The sequence below is a fragment of the Schistocerca piceifrons genome, chromosome 3 (assembly GCF_021461385.2).
Source record: "Schistocerca piceifrons isolate TAMUIC-IGC-003096 chromosome 3, iqSchPice1.1, whole genome shotgun sequence".
Taxonomy (NCBI): Eukaryota; Metazoa; Arthropoda; class Insecta; order Orthoptera; family Acrididae; genus Schistocerca; species Schistocerca piceifrons.
The window spans coordinates 852902565-852928583 of NC_060140.1; the positions used below are offsets into that span (position 1 = coordinate 852902565).

A 26019-nucleotide genomic window follows, 5' to 3' on the forward strand; every position below is an offset into this window, starting at 1 on the left:
GTTGTCATCTCACTGTCACTCATATTCTTGCAGTGTGTGCCCTGCTGGCTGATCTGAGACGAGTGATCTACTAAGTCTTTCACTGGATGAGGGGCATTGAGAACACATCCCAGATTGACAATGTAAAACAGTTTTATTGGAATGCGCATGAGCCAAAATGCTCCTGTTGGAAAAAAGTTAATCACTACAATAGTTTGTGAAAGTTAGTGATTAGTGCTGAATTTACACAAGTGCGGACTTAGGCTGAAGGCAGTAATGATATTCACTCAGAAGTAGAACAAAATAACATAGTAAAGGTCAACAGCTGATACAAAGATCCTGGTCATCTCTGATGCAGAGACTGAGTCCTGGTGATGGTGAAGGCTCTCTGTTGGTGGTGGCTGGTGCAGCATGGCAGATATAGCTAAGATTTTGGTCAAGGCTCCGGTCAAAGAAATATAGGTGCAGTCAGTGCCTGGCCCAGAATGGGACAGAAGATACTTCAGAATGGTTTTGCGCCACCCTAAATATCCAGGCCATGTAGAGATCCTAGAGGAATTGTTTGTGATCACGTGACCTGCAGAGGCAAACAGGCCCACAGGGACAGCGACTTCTGCCGGTGCTCACTCTGTCGGCCTGGGCAGCATGTGTGATTTAAGCTCTGTCATCTGCTGATATAACCCCTTGGTGGAAGATAGGCTGCTAGTATATTGTTGTTTTGATGTTGTCAGTCTGTAGGGTATACAGTCTGTACACAGCATCCCTCCCACCCTAGATCTCTGAGGAGCCTGGCACCTCCTTTCAGGCGCTGATGGAACTGGTGACTCAGGTTGGCTGAGGTTGATGTCCATGGGCACGTCTGACTGTGGAACAAAAGATCATGACACACCACTGCTAGGTGGTGTCGCTGTTAACCCTGGGTGCACCTGGTTGACGCACTTGTGTAATGGAGCTGTCATGTAGCCTCACTTCCACCATGGGTTGTCCCAATAAATAGGTGACCACTATTGGGGCCCAGTGGCAGCAACTCTTTTTGAGAAAACCAACTTCCAGACATTGTTTTGGATGGAATAAGAGTAGCCTCAAGACCCAACAGATGTAGAGACTGAGTTTTCGTAGGATGGAGAATTCCAGTGCTTCTGTCAGTGGAGCTCTTCAGCATGGCTGGCACTGACCTGAAGGATTGAGTGTGATAGGATGACAAAAACTGAGTGACGGCTTCATCTAAATTACGATGGTTGTGCATATTTGCCAATTCTGACTTGTACGTGTGAACAAAACTTTCTGATAATCCATTGGGTGCAGGATGAAAAGGCACCATGTGCAATAGGGCAGTTATGTTGGAAGGGCAAAGAAGTTGTAAAGTGAGGCTCGTAGTTGGTAACCTAGGTTTTCAGGAGGCCTTCTATGGAGAAGATTCACGCCAAAGCCTGTGCCGAGGATATTGGAGATGTCCAAGAAACATACAGGAATCCAGTTTCCACATCGAACCCAATAAACCGTGAATAACAAAGGAAGAGGCCATCAAAGTCTAAAAGGAGTCTCAACCAGAGTGCTGAAACATACGGCCAAGGATAGTACCTGCAAGCAGTTGCTGCCTAGTGGCTTTGACAGGCCTCGCGTGGTGCCATCATGTTGGCAATGTTTATATAGATGCCCTGACAATACAGATGTTGATAGGCCAGCCTCTTCGTGAGCACAACTCCTTAGTGGTCTTGATGTAGGAGGGCAGGATGTGGTGCTGCAAGGGGAGTGAGATGGCGGATTCGGCCAGCTTCCTCTTGCAACAAGAAGACTGCACTGAGGGTGGAGAATGTGTGATGCCTGTGCCAGAATTGTTGGACTCCCACATGACTGAAATATTTCTGATCCGTTGGCCACCCTCTGTGCACCAGAGTATTTTCCAGATATATGAGACCTCCAAGGCAAGGGAAGGGTAGCTATGTCTTCTTCTGCTTGTGTGCCCATATGGCAACAGACTTCCATTTCAATTAATTGCATGACCTGTCCCTGTGGTGACCTGGTGTGTGTCAGCATTGGAATGTTGACCTATTGGGCAATATCTGAACTCGTATTAATAGCTAGATGAAAACATTGCCCACATCTGGAGGCGATGCGCTAATTTGGTTGGAACATTGGAGTCTTCCTTGAAAAGCAATAAGAGTTTTATGGTCAATCAATGATGTGGAATGACGTCCATGCACATAATTGTGGAATTTCATGAGTTGCAAACACAATAGCTAGTGCTATCTGACCATAGTTGTGTTGTGCGTGTGTCGGAGTATTAGATGTGAACACAGTAAGAAATTCCACACAATCTACTTCCTTGGATAACTCCGCACCCAAGCCGTAATCTGAAGCATCAACTGATAAAATTGAAGATTTTGATGGGTCACAAGCAGTAAGGCATGGCAGATGAAGCGAGCCTTAAATGATGTCTTGGAAAGCTTTATTACATGCAGGAGTTCAGTTCCACTTCACACTTTTGTTTAACAACTGATAGGGCAGTTCTGCTGTGACCACGACGTGTGGGATGAACGTGCAATAATAATTAAGTTGGTCAAGCACAGATTGTAGATACCCTGTGTCATTTGGGACTGGAAGTTGCTGAATGGTTTGATTATATTGAGGTATGGGTCATATTCCCAAAACAGTGAGAAAATGACGAAAGATATTCCACCTGAGCCAAAAAAAGGGCTTTTGTCTTTGATACTTGAGACTGAGTTGTGGAAGGAGCAAAACAGGCATGAGGATTGCACCAGCTCTTGGGTGTTTTTACCAGTAACTAGAATGTTATGAAGATAGTTCACTGTGCTGGGAATGTGCTGTGTCGACTTGTCCAAGTACCACTGAAAATTAACCGGAGCACTGGCAATGCCAAAAGGAAGTCTGTTATAGCATAATAGTCCAAACAGAGCGTTCATGGTCAGAATGCTCTGCGAATCCTCATCCAGGGGGAGCTAAAGGTAAGCATCTTGCTGATAAATCTCGGTGAAAATATGCTTGCTGCAAGCTGCACCATAGTGTCATCCATCTCTGAAATCTGATAGGCATCTACGACAGACTATGTGTTGACTGTGGCCTTGAAATTGCCATAAATTCATGTTCGACTTTTCCATGGTACAATGAGGGTAGCTCACTGCTGGTGTCTGTACCTAGTAGAATGTCTTCCTCTTAGAGGTGCTGTAGCTGCTCTTGTAGATTATCCCTGAGACTGAATGGAACATTTCGTGCTTTGAAGAAACAGGGATTGGCCGTGCAAGGAGTGTGAGATGAGCCTCAAAACTAGTGTCGACCGTGGTAGGATGAGAACAAACTGACTTGTACTTGGAGCAAAGCTCGCTTGAGTAGGAGCTAGCCCCTGATGTATTAATGCTGTAATTCCAAGCCCAAAACTTTGAAAGGTCCAAACCAAGGATATCTGTGGCTCCTTGAATGTTTACCACAAAATTGCTTGCCATGAAGACTGTAGAATGATATTGAATGTGAGCCACGAACTGCCTTTTCACTCAGTTTCGTTGCTGTAGCTACATAGGTGTTTGGAGAGTTCCTGTAGCGGAGGTGAGCCCAAATTTAGCCTATTGGTGAGTGGTAAAACAGTTGCAGTTGTGGGCGATGCACGTTGATCGAGGGCTTCCCAGCCATGAGCAGATCAGAATGCTGTGCAGGCTGTGGTCGGTGTTGGGGCTGGAAAGTCAGACAGGCTGTAAACACCTGTGAAAAAGGATCATGTAATGGTGCAGATTATGATAGAGACTGTGAGAAGCCCTAATGATGGGGAGGCGAGTATTTAACAAGGGAACCTCAAGTTTGAGGAGGTCATTATGGACCCCTTCATCCGTTGAACGTACAAGAATCATGTCTCTGATGAGTAGTTGCATATTACTGTTTACATTGAGGATTATTGCACTGGAACCGACAGTCAGCCAAAAACTTACAGTAGGCTGCTGCAGTGTACACTTGAGAGGTGAAGTATGCTAGTAGACAAGTCTTAAGTGATCATACGAGAGGGCTTGGGGCTCCACTTTAGGGTTGAATTGCTGCACTGAATGATAAATTTGCGGGCATGCTTAGGCCAACAAGAATGTGTGCTGCTAGGTGTCACCTGTGATAACATGTGCCAGAAAATGTTGCTCCATTCTGGCCACACAGTTCGCTCAGGGCTCGATGTTCCGGACAAGCAGCTGGAATGGCTGTGGTGCCCCTCTGAATCTCTCACCAGTGAATTGATGTGGGACAGTGAGGATTGAAGATTCCATTTTTCTGCATAATATCTTGATGAATGGCCTAGTTGTTATCATTTTGTGTCTGTGTGTTTTTTTGGTTTCATGAATGCTAGTGATGTATCAATTGTGACAAGTATTAGGTAATATATTTACATTTTTAGACATGTTTGGAACTACATAATTCAATTAAACTGTATGAGTGGGCAGTGAGGTATCTTCTACTCTATTTCTGTGTGTCTGGAGATTTTCGGTTCCATACCTAAAGTATACCAGCAACCTGGTATAGACATTTAGAACCACAAACAACTGGTCTCCTCTTCCAATCTTGCTGTGTTCCTTGCTCTTAGTTTTCCACAAAAGATTGTGTTTTCTATACATATCAATAAACTCAGCAATGAACCACAGAGCTCTGATGCGTATAAACCATTTTAAAACTGAATGTCAGGTCAAACACCTTTCAGCCGTCTAATGTCCAAACTGTTATTTTATTTGACTACCAGTTTCGGCGCTTTACTAGGCCATCTTCAGGCCCCCTGACTGATGTGTAGGAAGTTTCCAACATCGGTTCCGATCAAAATAAGGGCCAGTATTCAAAGACTGGTTTTTTGTAGATTTCTGCTTGATACAGTGATCACTTCAACTATCAACTTTGGTTGGCGCATGACAGTTGAAGTGATTGTTGTATCGAGCAGAAATCTACAGATACCAGTCTTTGAATGCCGGGCCCTATTTTGACTGGAACCGAGATTAAAATCTTCCTACATGGTCAGGGCACTAGCAAATGACGTAGTAAATTGCCAAAACTGGTGTCCAAATAAAATAACAGTTTGGAAATTAGATGGCTGGAAGGTGTTAGATGTGACATTCTGTGCTGATCAGCTGAGTCCCACAACCATCTCTGAAAAGATGGACATACAGAGATTTTTAAAACTGATTGCACACCCTCCCAGCAGATGCCGTGTTGTTGCAGGCACTTTCAGTTCCGGGCAGGAGGGTTTGCCTGTCTCAGTGAAGCTGAGGGCTATTCTGGAGGTGGTGTAGCTGCAGGCAGGGTCACCAAAGCCAAACCTCAGCAGAGGGTACTGGTGAAGTATGTTCCACGTCTTAGGGGATGGAGCCTCTCCAGTGGTGGGCAGTTACAGAGACTGGAAACCTGGGATTCCCAAGCTGGGGCTGTGACCAGCATTTCCAGTACTCTTGTACTACACAAGCTCTGAGCATACTCCGGTGACCATCATTAGGTGTGATGACGGAATCTCTCTCTCTCTCTCTCTCTCTCTCTCTCTCTCTCTCTCTCTCTCTCTCTCACACACACACACACACACACACACACACACACCTCAAGATGTGCTGCACACCTGGGCAGTCTCCATGCATCTGCCACGGCCCCCCTCCCCCATCCTTCAGTTGTAAGAGCCTTACTCAGATAAGCGGAGTTGACATTTTCCTAGTGTCTCATGGGATTCCAATGGTGTGAACTCATCAAAAATACTCCAAATGGGAGGCAGGGACCATCAGGTAAATATGCCCAATCAACAGTGTGTTCCTGTGCCCAACCAACAGAGCTCGAATGGTCAGTCCACCGAAAAAGAGTACCAAAAAGATAGTAAATGGGCACTAGTCTATCATAATACCTCCTTAGTAATTAAGGGAGAGAAAGAACCTTAAAAAAGATAACCTCTTTCTATTAGGAGGGAATTGTTGGCTCTTTAAAATGAATAAAATGACTGCATAAGGGTGTAATGGTACACAACTAGTAGAAACAGCTACATCACACAAAGTGCATAGGTTTCTAGGATGTGAGGCATTAAGTGAATACCCTAGTCTAACTGAAATGCATAACACCATTGACTACAGCAAATGTCTAGTTACCCACTCAGTATCCCCCTTCTGGTTCGGGGGTTAGAATAGGCCCGCGGTATTCCTGCCTGTCGTAAGAGGCGACTAAAAGGAGTCTCAAACGTTTCGGCCTTTAATGTGATGGTCCCCATTAGGGTTTGACCTCCATTTTTCCAAATTCCACAGACGTACGAGCCTTTTGGGGAAGGACACCTTACGTGGTGCACCATCAGTCCTATGTGCCCTAAGGCCTTGGCACTCTTGATCGTCTTGGCGTCGTCACTGCACCCTCCATCCCTCATTTTGGGCATACACACCTGATGGGTTGTGTCCGTCGCGCCCTTAGTGCGTCACCATCTGCACCCACGATCACTATGGACTACCCATGGCACCCAAAATCCAGCACGGTAGCCAGCCCGTTGTGGTGGGGTCGTCATGCACCCTCTAGGTTGTAGCCCCCTGACAACACAGGGATCGTACTGCCGATGCCTGAGCTGACACCTCCCCACGTAAGCCAAGGAGTAGATGCCCGTCTCTCTGGGGCATCGGGACTCCCGGCAACGGCCATCCTGCCAGGTGGCCTTTGCTGTGGCTGGGTGGCGCCTGTGGGGAGAGCCCCTGGTCGGAGTGGGTGGCATCGGGGAGGATGCCCCGCAATGAAGTGGGTGAAATCTCAATCTGGTGGTCGCCCGACCGCCAATATCTCTAAGCGTGGTAAGGTGGAATTTAACGCTGTGACATATAACCCGAAATCGTTCCCTTCCCTAGCCACACCATGGGAGGAACGTAGGGCTGCAGACAGACAGGAGCCGTATTCGCCACGATACCTTGTATGCAGCAGAACTGATGGGGATTCGTTTTTGGGGACTAAGCCTCTTTTCTTTGTGCACAATCTCGAAGATAAGTTTGGGGAAGTGGCGTCTCTTTCCAAAATGAGAAGCAGGGCCATTCTGATCCAAGCAGCTTCATCTGCACAGTCCCAGGCATTACTCGCCTGTGAGAAGCTCGGTGACATCCCCGTTACTGTCACTCCCCATAAGTCCTTAAATTTGGTCCAGGGGATTATTTTTCATAAAGATCTTCTGCTACAGTCTGATGACGAGCTACGTGAGAACCTGGCACGACGAGGTGTACACTTTGTCCGTCGTGTCTTTAGGGGGCCGAAGGATAATAGGGTCGCTACCAGTGCTTTCATCCTGGCCTTCGAGGGCGACTGCTTGCCTGAGAAAGTCAAGGTCATGATCTACCAGTGCGATGTCAAGCCCTATGTCCCGCCCCCTATGCGATGCTTCCAGTGCTGGAAATTCGGACACATGTCCTCCAGGTGCACTGCCAGCCCCACGTGTCGTGATTGTGGACGACCTCCGCATCCTAATGCTCCATGTGCTCCGCCTCCCACCTGCGTTAACTGTGGGGAGCATCATTCTCCCTGCTCACCAGACTGTGCAGTCTATCAACGAGAGCGGAAGATACAAGAAATTAAGACCTTGGACCGTTTAAGTTACCAAGAGGCAAAGAAGAAGCTAGAACGACTCAACCCCACACCTATGTTGAGGAGTTATACTACCGTCACACTGCCACCACCAGCTCCTGCACAGACTCCCTTCTCTGTTGGCCCACAGAGAACTCAAGTCACGTCTGCCCCACCGCTGGGACAGGCCACTCTCTCTTCCACTGCTCCCAAAACACCCAGTTTGGGAGCAGTGCGCCCCAAGCAACCGGGGACGTCAGTCCCCACCTCTCAGCCGGAGCGGCGACAGCCCTCTCCGGCTCCTCAGCCGGGGAAGCGACAGCTCTCTCCGGCTGCTCAGCCTCCTCCGGCCTCACTTGTTTGGCAGGGATCCCTTGGGGGAGTCCCTTCCAAGTACTTCCCCAGTGTCTCCCAAGACACTAGCCAGTGGCTGAAGAAGCCACCAGCTGCTGGTCGAAGGGCTTCCCACTCTTCATCTGTTCCCGATAATGCATCAGGAAAGCCCTCTCAGCATGCCAACCCTCCTCCCAAAGACAAGAGAGAGAAGAGGAAGCTCTCCAAGAAGGATAAGGACCCAGTGGTTCCCGCACGAACGCTTCCTGTCAGCTCAGCCTCTGAGGATGAGGTCGAGCTCTTTGCATCCCCTGACGACCTGGATCTCGCAGTCTCCTCAGAAACCATGGCTGTAACGACGTCCGTCACTCAGTCGGTGGCAGCATGTCACCCTGTGAAGTAATTTGCTTTTTCAGTACCTTCATGCCCTTACAGGACACGCTTTGTACGATCCTCCAGTGGAATTGTGGCGGTTATTTTAGCCATCTCCCTGAGCCACGACAGCTTCTAAGCCTGACACCTGCTTTCTGCATTGCCCTCCAGGAAACCTGGTTCCCGGCAATGCGGACCCCTGTCCTTCGTGGATACAAGGGTTATTACTGCAACCGTAGCACCTACAATTATGTGTCAGGTGGAGCCTGCGTGTATGTCCTTACCTCTGTATATAGTGCTCCTGTGCCCCTTCAAACATCATTGGAAGCTGTGGCTGTACGCGTAAGGACTACCCAGTACATAACCATCTGCAGTGTCTATCTGCCACCAGGTGGTACAGTCTCCCTGACCGAATTGGCTGCACTTGTCGCCCAACTCCCCACGCCTTTTCTTCTCCTGGGGGATTTTAACGCCCACAATCCCCTGTGGGGTGGAATGAAGGTTTCTGGCCGAGGCAGAGAGGTCGAGAATCTCATCTCCCAACTCGACCTCTGCCTCTTAAACACTGGCGCCGCCACACATTTCAGTGTGGCGCATGGCACGTTCTCGTCCATAGATCTGTCATTGTGCAGCCCAGGGCTTGTACCATCGGTCCACTGGAGAGTCCATGACGACTTGTGTGGTAGTGACCATTTTCCCATCTTCCTTTCACTACCCCAGCGTCGCTCCCATGAACGCTTGCCTATATGGGCATTTAGCAAGGCAAACTGGGACACGTTCTCCTCTGCTGCCACTGTTGTATCTCTCCCCCATGGTACCATCGATGTGGCGGTTGAGACACTGACTGCAGCGATTGTTTCAGCTGCGGAACGTACCATTCCTCGTTCGTTAGGGTGCCGCCGGCGAAAGTCCGTGCCTTGGTGGTCTTCAGAGGTCGCTGACGCCATTAAAGAATGTCGGCGGGCTCTTCAGCGACATAAGCGGCACCCGTCTTTGGAGAACCTCATTTTCTTCAAACGTCTCCGTGCTCAGGTACGGAGGCTTATCAAACGGCGGAAACGGGAGTGCTGGGAGAGGTACATTTCCAACATTGGTTCCCGTACTTCACCTGGATGAAGATTCGGCGCATCTTTGGATTGCAGTACTCTACAGGTGTCCCAGGGCTTACCATCAACAGGGCGGTATCCACCGATGCCGATGCAATCGCCGAGCATTTCGTACAGCACTATGTTCGGGCCTCTGCGTCAGGGAATTACCCGCCTGCGTTTCGCGCGCTCAAACGCCGGGAGGAAGGCGAACGGCTTTCTTTCGCTTCTCGCCACCCTGAGGCGTATAACGCCCCATTTAGTTTGTGGGAACTCCAGAGCGCCCTGGCACAGTGCCCCGATACAGCCTCTGGGCCAGATGGCGTCCACAATCAGATGCTCAAACACCTGTCCCCGGACTGTCAGCGATGTGTTCTTGCCATCTTCAACCGCATATGGGGTGATGGTGTCTTTCCGTCGCAGTGACGAGAAAGTACCATCATTCCGGTGCTGAAGCCTGGTAAGGACCCGCTTACTGTGGATAGCTATCGGCCCATCAGCTTGACAAATACTCTGTGCAAGCTACTGGAACGCATGGTGAGTCGACGGCTGTGTTGGCTGCTCGTGTCTCGGTGTCTTCTGGCTCAGTGCCAGAGCGGCTTCCGTCTGGCCGTTCCACCGCCGATACTTTGGTCTTCCTTGAGTCTGCAATCCGCACTGCTTTTTCCAGGCGCCAACACCTCGTCTCCGTCTTTTTCGACCTCTCCAGAGCATATGACATGACGTGGCGGCACCATATTCTCGCCACGTTGCACGGGTGGGGTCTCCGGGGCTCTCTCCCCATTTTTATTCAGAATTTTTTATCTGTTCGGACATTCCGCGTTTTAATTGGCACATCCCATAGTTCACTTCATATCCAGGAGAACGGCTTTCCACAGGGCTCTGTATTGAGCGTGCCTCTTTTCCTTGTGGCCATTAATGGCCTTGCAGCAGCAGTAGGGTCGTCTGTCTCACCCACGTTATATGCTGACGATTTCTGCATCTTTTTCAGCTCCTCCACCATTGGTGTTGCAGAACGTCGGTTGCAGGGAGCCATACGCAAGGCGCAGGCGTGGGCCTTAGCCCATGGGTTTCAGTTTTCTCCTGCGAAGACTTGTGTTATGCACTTTTGTCGGCGTCGAACTGTCCATCCCCACCCTGAGCTCTATCTTCAGGATTCTATGCTCAGGGTTGTTGTCACTTACCGTTTTCTGGGATTGCTGTTCGATGCCCGGCTTACTTGGCTTCCACATATTCGTGAGCTCAAGCGTCAGTGCTGGCAGTATCTGAATGCCCTCCGCTGCCTCAGCAACACCACTTGGGGTGCAGATCGTAACATGCTGCTGCAGCTCTACAAAGCCCTTGTGCTATCCCGACTTGATTATGGGAGTGTGGCGTATGGCTCAGCGTCGCCCTCAGCGTTGCAACTGCTGGACCCGTTCACCACTGTGGGGTTCGACAGGCGACAGGAGCATTCCGCACCAGTCCTGTTAATAGCCTACTTGCTGAAGCTGGGGTCCCTCCGCTCCACATTCAGCGTCAACAACTCTTAGCCAACTATGCTGCCCATGTCCGTTGTTCTCCCCGTCACCCTAACTACCGTCTCCTTTTCGCCGATGCGGCAGTCCATATCCCACGCCGGCGGCCGCGATCAGGCCACGCAATTGGGATCCGTGTTCGGTCACTCCTTAGTGAATTCGAGTCTTTGCCTCTTCCATCTGCTTTTCAGGTCCACCCCCATACACCACCTTGGTGCATTCGTCGGCCGCAGCTTCGGCTGGACCTCTCACAATGGCAAAAGGATTCAGTTCCTCCTGCAGTCTTGCGCCGCCAATTTCTTGCTCTCCTCGACGCATCCCGTGACTCGGAGGTTATCTATACAGATGGCTTGATGGTTGATGGCCGTGTGGGGTACGCTTACGCTCATGCGGACTATGTAGACCAGCGCTCCTTGCCGGACGGCTGCAGTGTTTACACTGCAGAGCTAACAGCCATTTTTCGTGCCCTTGAGCGTATTCGTACCAGCACTGGCGAGTCTTTTGTCATTTGCAGTGACTCTCTCAGTAGTCTACAGGCTCTTGACCAGTGCTACCCACGCCATCCCATTGTTGTTGCCATCCAGGAGTCCGTTCATGCTCTTGGACAGCGTGGACGTTCAGTGGTGTTCATATGGACCCCGGACACGTTGGGATAGCGGGAAACGAACACGCCGACAAGTTAGCTAAAGAAGCCACCCGCAAACTGCCGTTGGAGATCGGCCTCCCGGCAACTGATCTCCAATCGGTGTTACGCCGTCGGGTCTTTGGGATGTGGGCAGACGAATGGCGCACTCTGTCTGTACCCAACAAGCTGCGGCGTGTAAAGGAGGCCACGACCGTTTGGGGTTCCTCCATGCGGGCCTCTCGCAGGGATTCTGTTGTTCTCTGTAGGCTCCGCATTGGTCACTCTTGGCTGACGCATGGTCATCTGCTGCGTCGAGAGGACCCCCCTCATTGTCGCTGTGGTGCGAATATGACGGTGGCCCATATATTGTTGGACTGTCCTCTTTTAACCGCCCTCAGGTGAACTTTTAATCTCCAGGGTGCTTTATCATCTCTTTTAGGTGACAATGTCTCTATGGCAGATCGGGTTTTAAGTTTTATTCGCGCAAGCGGCTTTTATAGGTCCATTTAAATATTTTTTATTTATTTATTTATTTTTTTTTTTTTTACACACACATCACCTTCTTTTGAGCTCTCTCTTCTAATTAGTTTTGTGTTGTGATTCGACTCCACCCTAAACTTTCAGGCTGGAGGTTTTAACGTGTTGCAGAGTGGCTGGCTCATCCTATTATTTTCGTGATCAGCCAGCCACAGTCCTCTGCTGTGCAGTTTTAATTCCTTCTGCCTTTGTCCTCTGTATTGATTTTGTTGCTGTGCTCTGTTTTCCGTGTTGTCTTACAATGGACTATGGGGCTTTTCTTCCCCCAGAATTTTTCTTTTAGTGCTTCGCCTGACTGGTGGATAGTTTCACTGTGCTCTGTGTTTTTATGAAACAAGGGACCAATGACCTTTGTAGTTTGGTCCCTTCAATCTTTAAACCAACCAACCAACCCACTCAGTTACAATGATGATTGTACCCAAATAACTAAAAGAAGAATGGAAAAACATTGGTAATACAGAGCTGGAAATGTATGTCGTGGGGAAAAAAAGCAACATTTATTTTAACCTTCAGAACACCAGAACTACCTAAATAGATTACTGTAGGGTACATCCTCCTTAATGTTTAACAGTACATCCCAAATAAGATGTGATGCCTTAAATGCCAAATATTTGACCATACCACTGTGGCGTGTAATAGTATAACTAAAAGTGGAAATTGGGGAGGCCCATCCTACAAATCACTTGAATCCTGTACGTCTCCTCCAAAATGTACAGAAAGTTCCATTTACCTCACCTGGTGTGAAACAGAAAGTGCAGCATTTATATTGACAAAAGAAAACTTTTGGAGCTGAAAGTTAAAAGAAGAACGTTCTATAGTGAAGCTATAAAAGCTGTTAAGCCAATGCAGCTTCCAGCATGTCTTATTGCTTTTGTGTCAGCCCTTAAGAATCCAGTTGCCAAAAGTGGTGCCTCAATAAAAATTTGGACATCAGAATTGAGCCCAAACATGTGCACCTGTGTGTGTGTGTGTGTGTGTGTGTGTGTGTGTGTGTGTGTGTGTGTGTGTGTGTGTGGGCGGGGGGGGGGGGGGGGGGGGAGGGAGGGGGTGTAGACTGCATTTGACCCTGAAACTATTTTGAAGTTATCAATGAAAGCATTAGAAGGTCACCCTTGTAAAAATACACATAATCAAAAACCCAGTAGGCCTATGACACATGTTGGAGGATGGGAATCCTCCATACACGGATCTTCCAAGGTCACCTGCCCCACTTTGAGGAGAGCCCCACTTAATTAGGAGATTTTTAAGGCCCGGTTTTTAAAGTACATGCAAGTCTGCCTGTATTGGACCTTTTTATTCATGAGGACAGGATACCGCAGGGCTCTGTGTTGAGAATAAAATTATTTGTTGAGGCAGTAAACCACATTGATGATCTTCCTCTGGGTATCACAGGCTCTCACTTTGTCGACTATTTCACGATCTATTTCCGGCCTCAGTGGACTCAGTTACTTGAGAAGTGACTTCAGCACTGTCTGTCCAATCTCCAATACTTGTTAGAAAACTGTGTTGATCCTCTCACACATCCTACTTGGCAGCTTGCAGTATCTGCAGTCTGCAGCTGGCGCGCTGCCAAGATGGCCTTGAGCCGCCTTATCGGCGGGGTCAAAGGTCAAGCGTTCAGAGAACTGACGCAACATGCTGTTGCATACTCTATGTCGACAGATTCTAGATGTACCCTTGTCCGTTTTTAAGCTACGCTACAGATCACTTTATTTGTGGAAATACATTGTACAATCTCCTACAAATTTAACATATTCACAGGTACCTTTTCCTTTAATCCATATAAATACAGTTTCATTAACAGATATCTTACGTCTACTACGTGTATACAAGGAGAAGGGTGAGGATGACATGTATGTTGATTTGCTGAAGTCTTTATTTGCATTTTCTGTAACATGATATGTGCGATAGGCTATGATATCACGATCCACGAAGCTTTCCAGTCCAGATACATTAGGTACGCCTGTACCACCACGTACAATAGCAACTGTTAACCATCCGTTCCCATGGGTAAAGGTATCATTGATGTCGATGCTGAAGTTGAGTCTGCAACCACAGAAGACAGCGGGTCCATCCAATAGCGAGTGCGCGGCGACAGATTTGATAGTATTATTTTTCTTGCTGGCGGCAGATGTGGCAGACTCTGCAAGAGAGGCGCTCTGCATCGCGGTATAGCTTGCTCGCCAGGTTTCGAGAGGGTGCATTTCTGGATGAGGTATCGAATATATTGCTTCCCCCTACTTATACCTCCCGAGGAGATCACGAATGTAAAATTAGAGAGATTAGAGCGCGCACGGAGGCTTTCAGACAGTCGTTCTTCCCGCGAACCATACGCGACTGGAACAGGAAAGGGAGGTAATGACAGTGGCACGTAAAGTGCCCTCCGCCACACACCGTTGGGTGGCTTGCGGAGTATCGATGTAGATGTAGATGTAGATGTAGATGTAGATCTGTTCTCTGAATGTCCTGTGCTTTCTGTGTCACACCTCAGAGGGGGCAGAGCAGACAGCCCTCACTTGTGATGTTATCTCATCACACAGCCAGGTTTGTGTCTGATCAGTGAGCATGTGTAAGAACATGACTCACAATATCGAACAAAGATCAACTATATCACCTATCAGAATACTGTGCACTAAACTGGAATTGTCAATGCATGTGGACACAAGTCTATCGGTGCCACCAGTACAACTTCGGGAATCAGATTGAGAATTTATGTACATGTGTATTTTATTGATCCACAGAGTGGAAACGTGATCTTTTTTTTTTTTTTTTTCCTTTTTCCTTTTTTGTGTAAGGAATATGTTGTGGAGATTAGTTATTAATGTAAGGATAAACAGTCCATTCATATAAAAATACATAGAATGGTTAAAATATTGATTCGTAAATAAAGATCAGCATGAATCCCTAGGATTAATGTTACTCACCATTTTAATAATTGTATTTCGTAATAACAGTATTCTCTGTACCCTAGTTGCATAAATTATTGTATTCATGTCAGTTGTAGATGACAACATTGACATTGTGGAAACAACTGTTTGACGTATTTGGCAAGTATGTAATTTGTGTGAAGACCATGATATTTTTTTGTCAAAAAATATCTCCAAGAATTTTATAGAATCTGCTTCCCAAAGCTCCTGATTTGTATGGATAATTTTATAGTTATTTGACTGTTTGTTTTAAATATGTTAGCTGGGTCTATGTTGTCAGTAATTTTGATCCATTTAGATTAAACCAGAGTTCGAAGCTGTTTGGAGTATCAGTGACAGTTGGAATTTGTTTTGAAAGTTCTCTTTCCATTAGTATATGTGTGAAACCTGCAAGTAAAATGAATGGGAAGTTATATTTAGGGATGAATCATTTACATCCATTTTTCATGAGAATGTATTTGTCTGTTTTCCAGGTGGTAGGTCAGGATGAAGGTATGTCTGTAATGGAAAAGGCAGACCCTTTTGTGCTGCTTTTTGGACTGCCTATGATACCTATGGTATTAATTGTTGGAAAAACTCTTCACTGGGAGGATGCTGTCCTAAATTTTTTGCGACGACATTCGTACAAATTGCCTCTTCTTAAATACATTCTTCCATCAGGGTGAGTAGTCAAAATGTTATTAATTTTTTGTGAACACATGTTTTGTCGAGGGCTGCCCATGACCACACCCCAATTTATATGAATTTAGTATGTTTGGAGGAGTTTATTTACAGGTTGTACAAAAACTGGACTGCATTTTGAGAAGCTAAAGACACAAAGAAGATGGTAGTGGAGAAAACAGTGAAACAGTGTTGTAAGCTGTCCTCCATGTTATTCATGCTTTATGTAGCACAAGCAGTGAAGAAAATGGAAAAAGAAATTTGGCAAAGAGATTAAAGATCAATGACAAGAATTAGTATTTTCTAAGGTTTGTCAAAGGAATCATAATTCTGTCATACATCGAAGGACATGAAAGATAAGGTTAACTGAATGGATTATGTTTTGAAAACAGATTATAAGATTAACACCAATAAAAGTATAGTGAGAGTATGGAGTTAAAATAACTGGCAGTGGCAAAAGCAGAGAGAATATGAAATGCAGAGTGGCAACTGCAAGAAAAACTGTTATTAAAAAGAGAAATATATTTGACATCAAATATGTGGACTGTATACTTATGTGGAAGTGAAATATGAAGGAAAAACTGTACAGACAAAAAATGATGAAATGTGGAGCTGTGGAAGAATGCTGAAGATTGTGTGGGTAAAGAGAGAAAACGGTTGTCAATTGAATGGAGGTGGGGGGATAAGCTCAATGGCACAACATGAGTAAACAAAATTATAGGTTAAGAAACATCCTCGACTATTGAGGAATAGTTAATTTTCTTGTGAATGGAAGTGGAGGTGTAGAAATTATAGTGTCCGACAAAGGCTTGACTACAGTAAGCAGCTACAAATGAATGTAGGAGATTAATAATAATATTTCTTAAACCTTTAATAATTTAGTACAAGTCATTTAATGTAGATAATGGAACAGGGGAAAAAAATTGTCTCTTAATTATGTGCAAATACGATGAAAATCTTGTGTTCTAATTTCATTCGCTCTGTCTCACTCTCCACACACAGTTTCATCCACACAATTATTGTTGCTTTTTGTTAAGCTCAGTTCAACAGCGTTCTGGGTATGAAACAATAGAAACAGGGAAGCAGCTTGTAACATACCCAGGGAAAATGCGGTACATATGTTCTCTGCACAAGTACTCTCTAAAGACAGTAACAGGGGCTGGACGTTTAAAAGATCACTTGCCTAAACGCCACATGCCTGGTTTTCCGCAGTGGTTGCTCTTCTCTTATTGCACTCCCCAGTTAGATGTTTCCTATAATAATTTTTATCCAACAAGATGCAGAGCTACTCACGCCAATAATACTGACTTAGTCTGATGGAATTCAGTATATTCTGTTACAGACATACACACAGGGTTGAGCTGCTCTCTCCACAATTAACGTCATTCCACAGTTGACGTAGTCGGTAGTTACAGTCCAACAGCATAACCCATTTTGATGTACTAAAGTTGTTGTAAGTAATAGGATCCAATTCAAATAGTAAGTAATAGTATCCAATTGAAATACATGCAACACAGAACACACATGAGATTCCCTGTTCAGAATGTGCTTTATAAGTCAATGTAAACCACAGTTATTCCAGTCAGTACTAAACAATTCCTTCGTTCATTACAGGAGCGTCCGCATGATCGAGTCACAATGTGGATGTTTCAAAAAGTAGGTGTGCAACATCCGAAACAAGAAAGTACCTATGCTCGTGATATTCAAACAGTCCAGCCATACATGTTTGTATCACTTGGAACTTGTAATTAGTCAATCCAGTTCAGGCTATCTTCCCATAACCATCCCAGTGTGATTGATTATTGAACTCCCGACATGACATACGAGATCGGAAGTAGTCACCGTTTAGATATTGAGCCATGAACACTGATATGAAATGTTCAACTTATGTGGCAAAAATTTTTAATTATGTCACAATGACTTGAGAAATGTGTGCTGCAGACACAGCACAGCATCACCTCCCCACGGTAACTGAGCTACGACTACCCATGCATTCTACCCTTGCCAGAGAGGCAACTATCGATGGGTTAGCAGTACAACAGTACACTTACAAGCAATTTGGGTAACAATATTTACCAGCGATGAAGAGACTTGCACGGCATAAACTAAACTGTAGAGCTGCAGCGAATCAGCCTCCTTACCAAGAACGACAGAAAAGTGGAAATAAAGGGTACTCTGACATTTTGATTAATTTCAAACCTCTCTTTCACTGTTTTCACAGTTACCAATGTACTGTTTTTCTTTATCAGTTTGTCTGCTTACCACGATTGAAACTCCCATAATTTTTTCATTCCAGGCCTTCAGAGGGAACACGGAGCAGTGTAGAATTTCCTCCCATGAATGATCCCGTTTCTGCAACACGGGTGCTTTGTGGAGCACTTTTGTTGCCAACTGTGGCATCATTAGTTGGAAACATTTTCTTCGAAACTGTAGAGTCAAATATTCATCGAACATTGTTGGTGAGTGAGTGTATTTTTGTGGCAAATGAGTGGTTTTGGAAAGTATATTCATGTGCATTTTTCAAGTTACTTGGTCATTAGGCATTTTATAATGTGTCATTGTGAGAAATACCGAATTAAAGAAAATTTGATCCTGCAGGTAAGTGAACAGCTGTAAGCAGGTTCTCAGTCATACCTCATGTTTTTGATGGGCTTCAGTAATATCTTAGAAATTGTGACTAATATTTGGGGCTTAAAATCATAGATTCCATACTTGTGTGGTGTCCCTGTAGCTACATAAAACTGTAACAGTCAACAATAAATTTGCCATTTTCTATGTGTAAAATAAGTAATATTACTTGGGTGTACAGATATTTTTTATGTTTACGTACAACTTCCTTTGCCATTTACCTCCCGATCTGATGAATTGGGGGGGGGGCATGAGAACCAGCAAGTGAGGAGAATAGGAAGATACAAGGTTTGCAAAGAAATGACTTCTATAAAACCAGTCGCATTTTACTGAAAAATAGTGCTTTTAATTGTTGATTTTGAAAGATATTGAAAAAACACAATTCAGTGTTTAGTGCAACTTCAGTTATCCAAAAGACAGTGACTATGAAAAAGTAACATAACTGTAACAAAATTATTAAGTTCAATATAAAGTCCTTTTTGGCAATAGTTCGTGTTGGTGAGCTCTTGTCTCTTCACTCAGTTGATGCTGTTGGCGATGTTTGCATTGTTGGTCCATAATCTGTGAGCATACAGTCCAGTATTTATTGCTGTCTTACTGGCCATCCATTGTGAATATAGCAAGAGCGAATGATGTTTGTAGAATTGTCTCATGTAGCACATCTACATGCAGCAATGAAAGTAAGGTACACTTCATTCAGTTAACGCATAATGTATCCCAATGTCATAATGAGCGGCCACCTTCGGTTGTTTGCAGATGACGCTGTCATTTATCGACTAATAAAGTCATCAGAAGATAAAAAAAAACAACTGCAAAACGATTTAAAAGAAATATTGGGATGGTGCAAAAAGTGGCAGTTGACCTTAAGTGACGAAAAGTGTGAGGTCATCCACATGAGTGCTAAAAGGAATGCGTTAAACTTCGGTTACACGATAAATCAATCTAATCTAAAAGCCGTAAATTCAACTAAATACCTAGGCATTACAATTACGAACAGTTTAAATTGGAAGGAACACACAGAAAATGTTGTGGGGAAGGCTAACCAAAGACTGTGTGTTATTGGCAGGACACTTAGAAAATGTAACATACCTACTAAGGAGACTGCCTACACAACGCTTGTCCATCCACTTTTAGAAAACTGTTGCACGGTGTGGGATCCGTACCAGATAGGACTGACTGAGTACATCAAGAAAGTTCAAAGAGAGTCAGCACATTTTGTATTATCGCGAAATATGGGAGAGAGTGTCACAGAAATGATACAGGATTTGGGATGGACTTCATTAAAAAAAAAAAAAAAAAAAAAAGGCATTTTTCGTTGCGACAGAATCTTCTCACGAAATTCCAATCACCAACTTTCTCCTCCGAATGCGAAAATATTTTGTTGACACTGACTTACATAGGGAGGAACGATCACCAAGATAAAATAAGGGAAATCAGAGCTCGTATGGAAAGATATAGGTGTTCATTCTTCCCGCGTGCTATCCGAGATTGGAATAATAGAGAATTGTGAAAGTGGCTCGATGAACCCTCTGCCAGGCACTTAAATGTGATTTGCAGAGTATCCATGTAGATGTAAACGTAGATAATGTTTGCTAACCATTACAGGTCACAGTTTCAAACTTATGATTTTCCGCTCAATCGCAGTTTGGGACCTTTCACAATACAACTGTCCGTGATAAGAAAGTACATTAATATACTTGTAATTTGAATTAACACTTCACGGCTTGCACAAATCAATCCATACTGTGAACAGTTGTCACTGTACGCTTACATAAGTCACATGTGGACAAACACTCACAAATAAACTAATTATCTATGTATATTTAAAGAAAGATTGTCATACTATGCATTTAGGATATTTGTGTATTTGTTTGCTGTCCATATAACAATCAGTTTTCAGACATTGTCATAGATTTTAGTTCACATATACAAAGGTTTAGTTAACATACATAAGTGCACACATGGACATAAATAGTGAAGGTAAAAATATCTTGTTTCAAAAACAAACTGCTATATACACTGTTTTACAGAGAGACTACTGCTTGAAATACAAATGCATGTATTGATGTAATGTGCGAAGATCATAAATTATCATTTTTGTGTTGCAAAAACAAACTTATGCTATATACACTGTTTTACAAAGGGAGATTACAACTTGAAATCTTCTACTGAATAACAGCTTTTCTCTATTAATAAATACTTAAGTTTACTCTTTAAAGTGTTTAAATTAGCTGTATTGAGGTCAGGAAATTATTTATTATTATTTTGAGCTTTTTCTCATTACAGAGGCTTATCTCCAACATAATAATTTACTTGGAAATTACAATACAAACAATAAATGTTCTTAAACTATAATCTCAAAATATTTCTCCAGGTGTTTCGATCTTGTGTGTCCTCTTCCTCTGCGCCCATTCTCCTCATTATGTGCTGTACATTTTGGAGCCAGGTTGTCATAGGTCGTCCTCTTCTTCTTCTCCCCTCCTGTTCCCACTCTAGTATCAATTTTGGTATTCTGGTTTTCTCCATTCGTCGTACATGCCCGTACCACTGTAATTTCTTCCTATCCATTACGTCATATATTCTTTCTTTTATTTCCATTCTCCTTATTACTTCGGTGTTCCTTATCTTTTCTTTCCTGGAGATTCTTGCTGATATTCTCCAAAAGTCCATCTCTAGAGCTTGTAATTTTTTAATGTGCTTCATGTTAATTGTCCAGGTCTCCGTTCCATACAGAACCACATTCTCTAATATGGAGGTCAGGAAATGCATTACCATTATTCTGTTTAAATTTACAGTGTCTCGTGACAACTGCAGTGCCTAAATAGAAACATAGTTGTACAAAGAAATAAATTTACAAAGCTCATCCAGAAATATCACTTTCAATGTATCACATAAATTAGCAAGAAAACAAGGAAAAAATCACAGGAAAAGAAAACAATGCATTATCTCTTGTTGTAGTGTCATCTTTACAGTCCTTTATTTTCTGAGCCCATGAAACTGACTTTTATTACAAAACAGAGGATATGTGGTGAAGTTTGCTTTGCAAAAAAATAAAATAAACCAGATATCAAACCAGAAACTGTTGTTTAACACCACATTGCTCTACTTGACATGGTTCTGTTGGAGAAGATATGCTTGCTCCTTTCTTTGTCTTGTGAACTGGCCAGTTTTGCCATTGTGGTCAGCGTTATGCCTTAATATGTAAACTGCAATGCAGGTTGATCTAACCTCCGCCCTCCCCCCTGCATGTGTGTGACACACACACACACACACACACACACACACACACACACACACACACACACAAATTGTCAGAGAAGACCACAATTTTGTACATGTCGGACTCTTAATTCAGAATGATCTTGAGAAGTACTTTACAGAAACATATAAAGAAACAGAAATATTTAGAACAAAATGGTAGATAAAAGTTGTAGCACGTAGAAACAGCAAATAAAGTAAAAGTGCCCTTTGCTTGTTAATGCCTGTTGTGTGGATAACAAGTGTAAGGAGTTTGGTGTTCCATGATTTCTCTAAAGCAATTGTCAGTCTATTTGCTTTTAGTAGAAAACTGCCAATTCCCTATCACCACTTCTCCCTCACTTCAGTTTGTGCTCAGTCTTTAATAACTTTCTTGCAACAGAGATGGTGAACCCTAATCTTTCTTTCTATGGGTTAGAACAAAAACTAAGAGTGCAGTTGTCAAATTAAAGGTGGCTTTAGAGTTAAGAGAGGTCCAGTAGTGGCTAATTACTAAAAAAGTGTGTAAGTATTTCTTACTTGTGGCGTGACATTACATTTTTGTCGTCTATCAAAAAAAAATATGAAAAGCCTCTAAGCTGTGTTTATATCTGGTATTAGAATGGAGAATTCTTATACACATCAGTGTGAGCACAGAGATCGCCACCACTCACCAGAAACATGGTGCTGCCAGATCTTCATTCAGTCATTTCACAGCACAGTCTCCCATACCATTCTCAAATGACTACACTTTTACTGTCCTTCTATAATGTGTTTCCCCACTAATGTAGTTATATAGTCTGTCATTGACTGTCATTTTTACTGTCTCCCTTCCAGCCACGCTATCACTAGTGAAGAATCCTAATGTAGTGTAAAATTTACTAGTTCAAAGTCTATTGTCAGATTTACGTAAATGTAATCTTATATGCAGCCTGCTAAAATGTTCATGAATTTGATTCTCTACAATGTATAAATATAAAATTATTTCTTATATATGTTAAATTATTGGGTTTGCAATATTATTGAGCTAGTCTTCTCATAACTAGTAAACTAAACCACATGGAATTATACCAATAACTTATTACTAAGGTGCAACATGTGTTACTGTATATCATTTTTCATCTATACTGTTTCCTTAACTTAGAACTACAGTTAAACATTCACACAAGAATTCTGCACGGCTCTTACTTTCATGTAATAGATGTGGTATGAAGGTAATGAAGTTCCTAATTTTGCATGCTGTGGTGTGTGTTCATAAATTGTTCAGTAAGTGTTAGTGGAATTTCCATTTCGCTGTTGGTGGCTTGGACTCTTGAGTGTAGCTGTTCATTTAATTCTACAATAAGTGCTTCTGCAGATTTGTCTCCTCACATTGACTGCACCAGCATGCCTGAGCTGTGGGTCAGTAAACTTCTTCTGCCTCAGATCATTACAGTAGGCAGCACTCAGCTGTCCATAGCTGGACATTCCTATAGGAATTACTACACACTAGGGTAGCATTTCCTAGGTCCTCTGTACATGGAAACCACGTTACTCACTACGCAAAGTTCTTGTTAGCTAGTCGAAGTGCTCACAGCTCAGTGACACAGACAACATTTAAAACTTCCTGTCAGATTAAAACTGTGTGCCCGACCGAGACTCGAACTCGGGAGCTTTGCCTTTCGCGGGCAAGTGCTCTACCAACTGAGCTACCGAAGCACGACTCACGACCGGTACTCATAGCTTTACTTCTGCCAGTACCTCGTCTCCTACCTTCCAAACTTTACAGAAGCTCTCCTGCGAACCTTGCAGAACTAGCACTCCTGAAAGAAAGGATATTGTGGAGACATGGCTTAGCCACAGCCTGGGGGATGTTTCTGGAAACATGGCATAGCCACAGCCTGGGAGATGTTTCTGGAAACATCCCCCCAGGCTGTGGCTAAGCCATGTCTCCGCAATATCCTTTCTTTTAGGAGTGCTAGTTCTGCAAGGTTCGCAGGAGAGCTTCTGTAAAGTTTGGAAGGTAGGAGACGAGGTACTGGCAGAAGTAAAGCTGTGAGTACCGGGCGTGAGTCGTGCTTCGGTAGCTCAGTTGGTAGAGCACTTGCCTGCGAAAGGCAAAGGTCCCGAGTTCGAGTCTCGGTCGGGCACACAGTTTGAATCTGCCAGGAAGTTTCATATCAGCGCACACTCCGCTGCAGAGTGAAAATCTCATTCTGCAGACAACATTTGTTTGTAAGATTACTCTTCTTGAAATTTCACTGTACACTCAAACCCAATATGTGTTCACTCTGGTAAATACTCTCACAAGTCAAACTTTCTGATAGAAGGCCACAGCATTGTCTAGCACTTATATTTCAAACTGGGGGAAATCTCCCCTTACTTAAAACAATTCCAGGTGCAGTATTGTAACTTCACAAGATGCTAGCGTGTTTTCTGACAAGTACTTTGGTGTCTGGCTAATGAAAAGGGCATATGCTGTATGCTATGTTTGGATTTATAGCATAGACAACAGGTTGCAAATTTGAGGAAATTTGATAAAAGATCGTGCTTTTCTTCCCATTTATGTGACTGTCCTTTTGAGTAAGTCCATCTTAATCAAATATCCCTTTCTATTTAAATTTCAGCAGAATCTTTCACCACTTTATATATGATCCAAAACTCAAATTAATTCTTGTTGAAAACAGTTCTATTTAACAGTAAAAAGTAGCAGTTAATATAATCGTGGTATCATTCATCCATCATAAAATCCTAAGTTCCAATTCATAAAAAAAATTAAATTCTTCATTTGTATACCTATAGTTGCTTTATAATTCTTGAGTGTATTTTTGTTCTGTCATTGTAACTACAACTGGTGAGAAAAATCGTGCATTTTTGTAGTTGCAACGACAGAACAAAAATACCCTCAAGAATTAAAAAAAAAAAATTTGACATATACCATTGATCTCATCCAACTGAATAAATTTTTATCAGTTGGGATATGGCGGATAACTGAATCAAACAACACACTGAAAACGGTTAAAGTGCGGATTTCAGAAAATTATACTATACCTTTTGTGGTAGTGTTTAACTTCTTTATTGCCCAATACAAAATACTCATTCAAACACTGAACATCAAATAATAATGATGGCCATGACCAGCAAGGTCAGCCGTAACTTAACTTAAACAAGTCTGCGGTGAATGTCCATATGGCTATATAGTACAAAAATGAGAATTGTTAGTGAACCTACACATTCACAGTAAAGAACAAAGCAATGAAAATCAGTCCAGTAATGTATTCCAATCCAAGTTTCAATTTGCACAGATATAATCTAGAAGGCATAGTGCATATTATATTAAGGCATATGCTAGTTAGATACATGCTCCATGGATCATTTTTCATAATAAATCATAATGATGTGGAACAAGTCATTTTACGTTCACATCCCTAATTAATTTGTTCATTGGTTACATCCTGAACATTTCTAATTTTTTTTTTTTCCAAATAGAAAAAGAAATACGCAGATACAAGTTAGTAGTTCCTTCCCACCACTTTTTACACATTGCAATAATAGAAATTCTCCTACAGAGTAGGAGGAGTTGTCAAGGAATAACTTGCTCAGTTTGTTTTCAAATTTTGGTTTTCTATCAGACATTTTATATCACTGGGTAAGTGATCAAAACCTTTTGTTGCAGTATTGTGCAGCCCTTTTTGTGCTGAAGACAACCTTAATGTATAGTAATGAATGTCATTTTTCCTTCTGGTATTGCAATCATGTACATCACTGATCATTATGGGCTGTAGTGGATTATTTACAGTGAACGTCATGAGGGAATAAATTTACTGTGAAGCAGTAGTCAGAGTGCTCTAGTCCTAAAACATATGTCTAAAAGATGATTGTGGGTGAGAATCACATATTATTCTTACAGACATTTTTGCATAATGAAGGCTTTTTTCTTAAAGATAAGGTGCCCCAGGACATAATTGAATGAAAATATGCAAAATGTATGACCTTGCAGATTTCTCTATCCCCAAGATTTGCAATGATGCTAAGTGCAAATGTGGCTGAACTAAGTTGTTTTAGGAGTTCCAAAATGTGGTTTTCCCACTTTAAATTCTCATCAATATGGCTTCATAAGAATTTTGAAGAGTCCACCCTTCATAAGAATTTTGAAGAGTCCACCCTATTTATTATTTCCTCACAGTGTGTCACACATATCATTGGTGTAGTACCTCTAGATGTGCAGAACTGAATATGGTGTGTCTTTTAAAAATTGAGGGTGAGACCATTTGCAGCAAATCAGTAATGATACTTTTAAGAACTTTGTATATCATTTCTTCTGTTTCTATATGTGTGCTTGGATTGATTAAAATACTAATGTCATCTGCAAAAAGAACTAAATATGCTTGTTGTATACTAGATGGAAGATTGTTTACATATATGAAGAACAGCAGTGGACCTGAGATTGAATCTGGGGAGGAACCCCATACATGATTTCTCACCAGTCAGAATTATGTTCCTTGTTTATATTGGTTGAATTACTAAGTACAGTCTTCAGCATTCTTTTGGTTAGATATGACATTATCAATTGGTTGGCTGTACCATCAATCCTCTAAAATGTC

General features: G+C 43.3%; 1 protein-coding gene across 4 annotated transcripts in view; it reads left to right on the forward strand.

Annotated features, from left to right (window-relative positions):
- Nucleotides 1-26019, forward strand: part of LOC124788007 (E3 ubiquitin-protein ligase MARCHF5) — a 98563-nt gene that overhangs the window by 59596 nt on the left and 12948 nt on the right. For all 4 annotated transcript variants that reach the window (XM_047255053.1, XM_047255050.1, XM_047255052.1 and 1 more), the window contains 2 exons: nt 15385-15572; nt 17868-18030. In XM_047255053.1, the coding sequence (XP_047111009.1) occupies nt 15385-15572; nt 17868-18030 (351 nt within the window). The remainder of the gene's footprint in view (nt 1-15384; nt 15573-17867; nt 18031-26019) is intronic.